The following is a 9,800-nucleotide window of genomic DNA, read 5'->3' on the forward strand; positions in this document are numbered from 1 at the left end:
TGCCTCATTTCTGATTCTTGGCTTAAAAGCAGCCGTTAGGCTCACGTCTATGAACTTGGGATTCTCTCACTGCTACCACCAACCTTAGGCCATGTCTGGCTTCTTCCTCTCCATAGGGCCATTTCTATGGCTCATCCGGCACTTTTTTTTGAGGATGGGTGAGTAAATGACCTAGGATGATAAAAGATATGGTTTCTATGAACATCTAGTGAGCTGACTGATGCTTTTGCTTCCTCATTTTGGTCATGCCTCACAGGACAAAGCTTCAGATAAGTACTGTGCATTTTTTTTTTTAAAGATTTTATTTATTTCTTTGACAGACAAGTAGGCAGAGAGGCAGGCAGAGAGAGAGAGGAGGAAGCAGGCTCCCCACTGAGCAGAGAGCCCCATGTGGGGCTCGATCCCAGAACCCTGGGATCATGACCTGAGCCGAAGGCAGAGGCTTAACCCGCTGAGCCACCCAGGCGCCCCTCTTTCGGTATTTTGATTGGTTTAATTTCCATGATGTCATTTTGCATAAGCAAAACACTGTAAATCTTATAATTTAAAAGTAAGTTACTTAAGAACAAGAAAAAAAGAAAGAACAAAAACGAAATAAGTAGGGGCGTTTGATTCAGACATTGTCTCCTGCAGGACAGGCCCTTTCCCAAGTGTTCACAGCGCGGGGCTCCCTTGCTCACATTTCGCTATAGTAAGTGACCTCTGGAGGTCACCTTGCTAGCCGGCCTCCCACAGAGGCCACTGCAGGTATCTGCTCCTCCCGACCAGTCAGATGTGTGTGGGGAGGCGGCGGGAGGTGGGTTCACAGGCCTCTCGACTCCCTCCCGCGTTCCAGCATCCAACGTGCCTGACGTCCCGCGGTCACTGCAGTGTCTTCGGCTGGACACCGGCTCGCAAGCCTCGGGAGCGCGCGTCCCTCCGGCCCCGGCTCCGCGCTCCCCCAGCCTCCCCGTAACCTTCCTCTCCCGCCCCGCGCCCCCGCCCCGCGCCGCCTTCCTCGCCGCCCTGACCCGCACCTCGCCCACTCCGCCCGGCCGCGACCCGCCGCGCGCCCTCCCCGGCCCCCCTCCCGCCGGCTCCGCGCCCCCCCCGCGCCCCCCGCGCCCCCCGCGCCCGCCCCCCGCGCGCCGCCGGCCCCGCCCTCACCTGCGGCCGCTCCGCGGGGCGGGGCCGCCGGAGGATGACAAAGCAGCGGCCGGCGGCGCGGGACCCGCCCCCCGCGCTCGGCGGGTGCGTCGGCCGCCCCGGCGCGGCTGTTATGGAAACCGGCCCGGCGCGCGGGAGGCGATGATGGGGCGGCCATGGCCCGGGCCGGCAGCTCGAGCGGCGGCGCGGCGGCGGGGCGGCGGGCGGGGGGCGCGGGGCGGCCGGAGCCGTGGGAGCTGTCCCTGGAGGAGGTGCTGAAGGCGTACGAGCAGCCCATCAACGAGGAGCAGGCGTGGGCCGTGTGCTTCCAGGGCTGCCGCGGGCTGCGGGGCGCGCCGGGCGGCGGGCGGCGCATCCGGGGCACGGCGGACATCCTCCTGCGCCGGGACGGCTCGGTCAGCGCGCGGCGGGAGCCGGGCGCCGCGGGTGAGGCCCGGCGGGCGCGCGGGGGTGTGGCCGGGCGCGCGCGGGCCGCGCCGGGGTGGGGGAGGGGGCGGCCACGACCGTCCTCCGGGCCCTCTGGGTGCGCTGGGTCCGCTGGGTGCGCTGGGTGCGCCGGGTCCTCGTCCTGGCCCTCCGGGTCCTGGCCCTCCGGGCCCTGGCCTCCTCCCCCCCTCCGCCCTCCTCTCCCCCACTCTCCCCGCGCCCCGTCTCCTCTCCTTCCCGGTCCTCCGCTTCCGCACCCTCCCTAAGCCCCCAGGCTGCACCCGCCCTCCGCCGGGCCCGGAGCCCCCAGTCTGCACCCTCCCCGCTTCCTGGGTCCGGCCACCCGTCCACACCCTGGCTCTGCGGGACGTGGAAGGCCCGTGCTTCTCCCCGCCCTTCTCTTTCTCACCCGGCCTGGGACACCCGCTCCTTCTCCCGGAACCTTTCCCGGACCATCCATCTCTCAGCCTCGGGCGGGCTGCGCGCGGTCAGCTGGCTCCCTGCGGTTGGGCAGGTTTTACTCAGCGGAGAAGGGTTTTGGTTTTTGATGGCTGAGTACTTTCAGTAGACCCAGTTCTCCGTCTCCCCCCACCCCCAGTTCCCCCCACCTGGGGCTAGTTCCTTCTGCTTTGGGGGTGTGTAGCCCGCAGTCTTTTGTGATTCATGGTGAGAAGCCCCCAGTCGCTTGTCTTACCGGTGATTGCAGATGGCTTAGGCTGGAGAGGAACAAGTGTCCTTTTGAAGTCCTTTTTCGTGGGAATGAGGGTGGGAGGAGGGGGCTGTGTCTCCCGTGGAATCCCTGCAAATTCACCAGTTGCCTGGGTTTAATAGTAAGGAGAATGTGTAAAATTTGGAGGATGGCCTGCTTGATTTTTCTGCTCTTAATTATCAAGAACAAACAATCAATCCTTTGAACGATACTGAAGTCTGCTCAAAATAGTGAGTTTAAGTGATTTTTAATTTCCTTCTTAGAAAAAAAAAAAGTGTTTTCTTTCCTGGAGAACTGAAGTGGTAGTCTACAGCATTTGGAGGTATTAACCCCAAAGCTGATATCCTGTGGGGAAGCACAAAGGCCAGCTCTGTGTGCTGCCAGGGAGCTGGGTTTGCAGAGGTCCTCATGGGCGGGCTTGATGGAGGGCAGGGAAGGAGCAGGACAGAGTTGCACAGAAGCCACAGTGGTGACAGGGCAGGTGCGCTGGGCCCACACAGGGACCAGCACTGTATTTCTCCACAGGGTCCTTCTTACCCCTGTGACCAGCTCCCAGCTCTGCCTGCAACTCTGCTGTGCACTTATTTCATGCAAAAAGCACCAATGTATTTGACAGGTGAAAATAATAAGAGTGGGTACTCAAATGGCATTATTTCATTTTATACTCTGTTAAGCTGAGGCTCAGGCTTGCCCAGGAAGAGGATTTGGATTCAGCCTCATAGTCTTGTTTGCTGTGTGCAAGGTCTTCACAGGTGGGGTGGGGAGTGCTTCCCCTGGGGAGCTAGACCCTGCATTTTCATAAGGAGCTTTTCTACTGAAGCTCTGTTTTCCTCCCTGTGCCCATCCCCATCCTCAGAGATGACCATCTAATCCAAGATCTGGCTCCCTGCACCAGGGGGTGCGACAAGAGTATACCAGCCTGCCAGGTCAGACCCTCTGATTTTGAAGATGGGAAAACTGAGGCGCAGAGTGACAGATGGTTAGAACTAAGGGCCCTTGCGTATCTCTAACTGTGGGAGGGTCAAGCCGTGTTTCTTACTGGTACTCTCCAAGATGCTCCTTGATGGCTCTCCTTCATGTTGGTGGTCACCAGGTTCTCTCCAGTCCCGAGGATTGGGCTCCTGCTTCTTCCTCCTACTGCCTGCACACCCACAGCCTGACTGGAAATCCAGGCACATGGCTACTCTAGGGAACTTGCTGGCTCAGGACATGAGGGAGCCCAATTCCGTCTTCCATTCAATATAGTCTTTGGTTTCTGTTCATAAACATGTCTCATAAAGGTGGATGATGTTTATGACTTGCTGCCTCTTTGGAGATTAAGAAAAATAGGGCGCCTGGGTGGCTCAGTGGCTGAGGTGACTCGATCTCAGCTCAGGTCTTGATCTCAGGGTCATGAGTTCAAGCTCCTCATTCGTGTTCCACACAGGGCATGGAACCTACTTAAAAAAAATAAAGATTAAGAAAAATAGATTACCCTGAACTTTCTCTTCAGTCCTGTTGGGCTTTCAGACTTTATTTTGTTGGCGGTGGCTAACCCAGCCGAGTGAGGGGTTAATTCATGAAGCTGATGTGTTTATTTCTTGCTGTGACTAGCAATTGGGAAAATCAAGATTGTTTAATATAGCCTCATGTGGGCTCTCAGTACAAAGTTCTGGTAAATCTAGCATAAGTAAATGTTTAAAATAGCTAAAGAAATCAACAAACGAAACCACGTCTGGGGGAATGATTAATGCCCTAGCATACAAGGTACCCAAGGTGTGGTACCTCTCTCTTCTTCCCACCAAGTAGGGAAAAAGTCCTAACCTTTAACCTGAAGACTTTATAACTGCTGAAAACCCCCCTTTTTTTAAGTGGAGAAAGCATGTTAATATGTGAAGTTATTTTTAAGAGACCATTGATAGGGAAAGAGTTACCCTTTTTTTTAAAAATATTTTATTTATTTATTTGAGAGACAGAGATCACAAGGAGGCAGAGAGGCAGACAGAGAGAGGAGGAAGCAGGCTCCCTGCTGAGCAGAGAGCCTGATGCGGGGCTCGATCCCAAGACCCTGGGATCACGACCTGAGCCGAAGGCAGAGGCTTTAAACCACTGAGCCACCCAGGTGCCCCCCCCTTTTTTTTAATTGAGGTGAGAAACTCATTCAGACATCACAGTGAATGCTTATGCCCAGCTGTTCCCTGAGGCAAAGCTGATTCCGTAAATGCAGCTGGTGATCAGTGATCCAGTGACCCCGGGATGTTTTCAGGGGCATTTGTCCACTGGAGGGTGTCCTGGTCAGATCACCCCAGGAGAATGACTGCTCCCCAATGCAGTGTTTGGCTGTTCGCTTGATGGAAAGACCACCTGACTTTCTGGCCTACGCTCCTGATGAGACATTTCAGGAAAACCCCCTGTGGACAGACATGAGTGTTGACAAAGGTGTGTCTGAGATGGGGGTGAACCTCCTGCGGTTCCACACTACCCGACTTTCCTAATGTTTTTTCTTGTGAGTTTTGATGCTAATACTTTTCACAGGCTCTTCAGCTTGGGGTTCCCCCCCCACCATGAACTGCCCAGCAGCCCCCCACCCCGGGGCTCTAGCCCCTTCCTGCTCTTTCTTCTGCCTGGAGTTCAGAGGCCAGCTGTCCCCATCCCCCCCGGCCAGAGCCCTGGCACCAGACCTCAGGGTAAGGCTCTCCAAGTGGCCCACCACTGCACAGACTCCAGGCCTTCCCAACTCAGCTTATTTTCAGCCTGAGTTTCAAACACAGAAATGATTAATGGTCTGTCCTGTATAGGATGGTGGTAGCCTGTGTCAGGAGCTCCGTGGGGCCCAGAATTCTTTTTCACTGCAGCTCGTAGCTAGAGAAATGGCAGTGTTTGGGAGCAGGCTTCAGCATTTCCCCAGTGGCCTAGCCCTTCTCCGCAGACGTGGTAGCAGTCGCACCAGCCTGGGGTGGGTGAGGACTAGTGAGGGAACATCAGTACAGAGCCCCAGGCCCAGGAGTTATCTGCACTTGCAGACACACAACACACATGTGCATGGTCACAGACACTGATACATTCAGGTGCACAAGCACACACCACACACACACACACGGCCACAGACACACAACACACATACACATGGTCACAGACACACAAAACACACACACACACGGTCACAGACACACAGACACACACACGGTCACAGACACACAGACACACACACACACACACACACGGTGCCCCTTCCTCTGGAGCTGTCTCTGAGGCTCCCCACATGTGCACACGGGCTGCCCGTCCTCTCACTAGAGGTGCTCCTTCAGGTCTCCTGGCCCAGAGTGTCCTGTCCCAGGAGCTGAGCTGGGACCCATGGCCATCAGGAAGGGCTCTGGGCCCTTGGTGTTCTGGGAGTCCCTGCTGGGCCCGTAGGCTCCATTGGTTCACACTGGACTTGGTGGGCCTCTGGGGGAGCTCCCTTCTGAATGGCTGGGGACTCTCTTTTTTGCTTGGCTACATTTTGGTAAATGGCTCTCCCCACAGTTGAACGTGCAGGTAGGGCTGACGGGCCTTGTCACAGGATGGCATCTCCTGACAGGCTGGGCAGAGGGGAGAGCTGATTGGAGAGAGTATTTCCCTCGGGGCAGATCTCCTCAGAGAATATTTCTGGTGGGAACCCTTTCTTTCTGTCAGGTCCTGCCCTTGTGCTTTTTGTTCTGGGTTCTTGACTTGTCACTGGAGCTGCAGGTGTCGCCCACCCTTACAGACCCTTGGCATGCAGGGCTCTCTCTGCTCTCTGTGGCACCTCGTAAGGGCCGTCCAGTGGAGACGTGGTGTGGAGGTGAAGCCAACACACCCAGGGGCTTCACAGTCCGGGAGACGGGTCTGACATTGCTGGGCTCCTGCAGGAGTGTGCCGGGCGGTGCTGGGCCTACACTTGTCTATGCCCTGTGACGCTATTAGGGTCCCTATTGCACAGATGAGAAAAGCGAGGTTCCCACAGCAAGTATCCCATCACCTGCTGCGGCGGTGGGCCAGGGAGGCTGCAAGTGCGGACTCAGCTGGGCTCCAGCCCTGCCCCAACCCTCAGCCGGGCCTTGGGGAGTGACTTGCGATTCTTCTCTGGGAAGTGGGAAGATAAAAGCACCTATCGCCTAGGCTTTGTGAAGCCTCGGGCCCCAGCTGGCTTCGGGGAGCTTTCGGGCTCCAGGAGCCTCAGCCGTCGTCTCCTGGGCCTCTCTGCGCCTCAGCCAGACCCAGCCAAGGAACCAGCCCCTCCAGATCCGTGTGAAAGTCTGGTCACAGCATTCTAGGCTGCTAGGGACGAGGGACAGGAGGCCGCTCTGCCAAGCGCCCTTAGCCGGAGTCCCCACACACGTTTCTCGGTGAAGTAAAACGTGAGGCACGGAAAGAGCCACATGCTGCCGTGATCCCAGGTGGGGCAGAGGCCAGTGGGCCTCTGCGTGTCAGAGAGGGGCTGGGTGTGACTGTGGGAGCCAGTGTTTGTAGGAGTATCCCGATTTTATCTCCCCTCTGAGCAAAGATGATCTCTTGGGCAGGCATTGGCAGCAAGCCATGTTCTCTGTCCGGGTGTCTATGAGTGCTGGCGGCTGGGGTCGGCTGTCCCCAATAACTGGGGTAAACTTAACCTGTGTGGCCACTTTGGCCCATAGCCCCCGGCTGTTTGCAGGTCCTGCTCTGTGCTTTCAGGCTGCACCTATGCAGAAGGTGACCTTGGGGTCCCTGTGTACCCTCGAGACTGGCTTTTGAGGGATATAGCCCTGCGTCTGCCACCTCTAGGGCCCTGGTCATTCCCCGCCAGCCCCCACCCTGCCGTCTTTGCAAGGAAGGAGAGCTGTGTCTGCTGTCTTTTTAATTGTGCACCAGGGCTGACCTCTGGGGCCGGAAGTATTTGAGTGGCTCCCACAAAGGAAGTATTGTGACCCTGGCCGGTCTGGTCCTGGGATGTGGCTGCTTGAACAGACATGCCACTGAGTACCGGCTGTAGGAAGGTGCTAGCGTTTCACTGTGGTCCCGATCTGTTCCTCAGAGGGAGTCTGGCCTCCAGTGAGGACCAGGCGAGGAGGAAGCCTGCCTAGAGGTGGCAACGTGGTGATAAGCCTAACCAGCATGGGCAGAGCCCATGACGGCTGGAACCCCCACATGCTGGGGTCTGGTCTGTTCAAGGAGACAGGTTACAGGTACAGTGGAAGTGCTGCCTGGGCTGCAGGAGGTAAGTTAGACAGACGCACTGCTTCTGACTGCAGACATATGTTTGGAGCCGCCAGAGGTCCAGGATAACCTCTTTGCCCTGAGGTCGCCAGATGAGCAACTTCACTTCTATGTGCTAGTCCAGGCCCCCTTGTAATGGGACAAAACACGTCCATGGGTCCTGGATTGGGCCAGGCTTCCAGGACCAATGGACCAATGTTGCTCTGCCCATCAAGGAGGGGAGGGTCACACAGGTGGAGTGGACACTGTTCCTGCACCTGATCTCCCTGGTGAGCAGAATCTACCAGAACGTAGATTCTGGCACAAGAACTCCACATAATGCTTTACTGGGGCGATTCTCACCCTTGAGTCCACCAGTGGGTGTGCTGGACACGGGTTCTTGGATTGCGGGGTTCCCGTGATGAGCTTGATTCTGCCCAGGTCTGCAGTGGGCCTGAGAGTCTGCATTTCCGACAAGTTCCCAGTGATGCTGGTGCTTCTGGTTCCGGGCCCCACTGTGACCGTCAGGCCATCGTGTGTGGATTCCCCACATCACACCTAAGAAGGGGTCACCCACTCCCTGTTGGAAACCCCTCCAGGGCCAGGACCCATTCCGTCTTCAGGTGACGGGAATGGCCAGTGAGGGGGATGACTCGTGGTCTGGGTGTGGGCTACAGAGCCAGTCTAGCCATGGATTGGATCTCAGCCAAGTGACCTTGGGTGAGTTCCTCACCCTCTTGGGCTGCGCTTTGGGGACTGTGTGCTGTGGGCCCTGAAGAGTCCTCAGGAACTTCAAGTGAGTTATCCTTGGCCCCACAGGGAGGAGAGCCTCAGAGGTAATGCATCCTTTCAAGGGTGCGCCTGTCTGCTGTGACTGTCAGCAGGGTGGTGATCCTTGGTCACCCGGGCAGACACAGGGTGTAGACGTGCTGGGGGAGCGCTGACCTCCCCATCGCCAGAGCTTCCTGAGAAGGTGGGACATTAGCAGCTGACTGCCTGGGGTGTGGGGAGTCCTCTGGCCAGCACACATGTCCTTGACTGGGGCCGAGGTGATATGGATCCTGGTGCTTCTAGGTTCTTGCTGGGGTGAGGGGAGTTTGACAAGTGAGTTTATGGAGAAGCGGCCTGATGTCAGCCATAGCCCATAGAGATGGGGAGTGCGGTGGCGGAGGGACGTGCCACAGATGCTGCCCCCCAGAGCTCTGCGTTTGCTCAGCAAACACACAGCTTCCCAGTTAGCTGTAAGCAGGCCTTCAGCTCTCAAGCCTGGGTTTCCCAGCAGCTCATTCCTAGAACCCATGCTCCATCAAAGACATTGCTTAACTTACGTTTGGAAATGGCTTCTTGACAACGGAATAGGCGTTATCGAAGCATCCAGTGGGTACCAGACACTAGTTGGTTTTTGCTTTTGGGTTTTTCTGAAAAATCTGTTTTTAAGTCGTCTGTATAGCCTACAATGTGGGGCTCAAACTCACGACTCAGAGACCACGCAGGGACCCCATCTGTGTTGAATCTTCATGGTCACCTGTGTGGTGGGTGGAACCATTCTGTCTGGGGCTCAGGGGGCTCGGGAAGGTCAGTGTGTTGCTGTGGGACACACGAGGCATCACTGGTAAGTCTGTCTGTCCTGGGCTGTGGGGGACGCGTGCACCCTGCACCCTTGCTCACTCTCACATTTGCCTGAGTTAATTTCTTGATGCGCTAGCACATGTTCCAGCTTCAGAAAGTGTCAAGGGAAACAGTCTCCCGCCAGCCTTCTCCCACAAGGAGGAGCCCTAGTGTCTACACCGCAGGCAGGGGCTGCCCTCTACTCATCCTTAATGGGGACCTCCAACCATCTCCTTCATTGGGGCTGCCCAGTGCCCCTGTGGACAGTCTCAGGAGTCTTGGGTCCACCAAAGCAGACCTGCTGAATCGAGGCAAACAGAGGTGCCGTTTTGAGATGTTGCCAGTTGCCTTCGTTGGGGGGGTTGGCAGTTCCTGCTGGCACTGAGTGGGGGCCCTGAGGGCCTCCGTCTGTCCACCCCGCTGCCGGGTACACGGGTACTCCTGGGAGCTCAGCCTGAGATGCGGAAAGGCAGGAGCCACCTGGGCTCAAGCTAGGACTCCACACTTGGTAGTTGCATTCCTTGTAGGTAATTAAGAACCTGGGGGAGCCTAGGGTAGCCAGTGCCCCCTGCATGTGTGTGGTCTCCTTCTGGGGGCTGCAGAAGGAACCCTTGGCTCCTCCACGGCCATTCTCTGTTCTGACCCCAAGCCCAAACAGAGTCACAGGCAGGATGCCTGTGGTCTGAGCCTGGTTGAGAGGTCCTGGTGGCTCCGTTGCCACTGTCACCATGGTGATCAT

General features: G+C 57.0%; 1 protein-coding gene across 2 annotated transcripts in view; it reads left to right on the forward strand.

Annotated features, from left to right (window-relative positions):
- Window positions 1–1,215: 1,215 nt before the first annotated feature.
- The window catches only part of SPIRE2 (spire type actin nucleation factor 2), a 32,269-nt gene continuing 23,684 nt past the window's right edge, over window positions 1,216–9,800 (forward strand). For both annotated transcript variants that reach the window (XM_059381311.1, XM_059381310.1), the window contains exon 1: window positions 1,216–1,572. In XM_059381311.1, the coding sequence (XP_059237294.1) occupies window positions 1,302–1,572 (271 nt within the window). In that variant the 5' untranslated portion in view covers window positions 1,216–1,301. The remainder of the gene's footprint in view (window positions 1,573–9,800) is intronic.

This window comes from Mustela nigripes, chromosome 17 (genome assembly GCF_022355385.1).
Source record: "Mustela nigripes isolate SB6536 chromosome 17, MUSNIG.SB6536, whole genome shotgun sequence".
NCBI lineage: Eukaryota > Metazoa > Chordata > Mammalia > Carnivora > Mustelidae > Mustela > Mustela nigripes.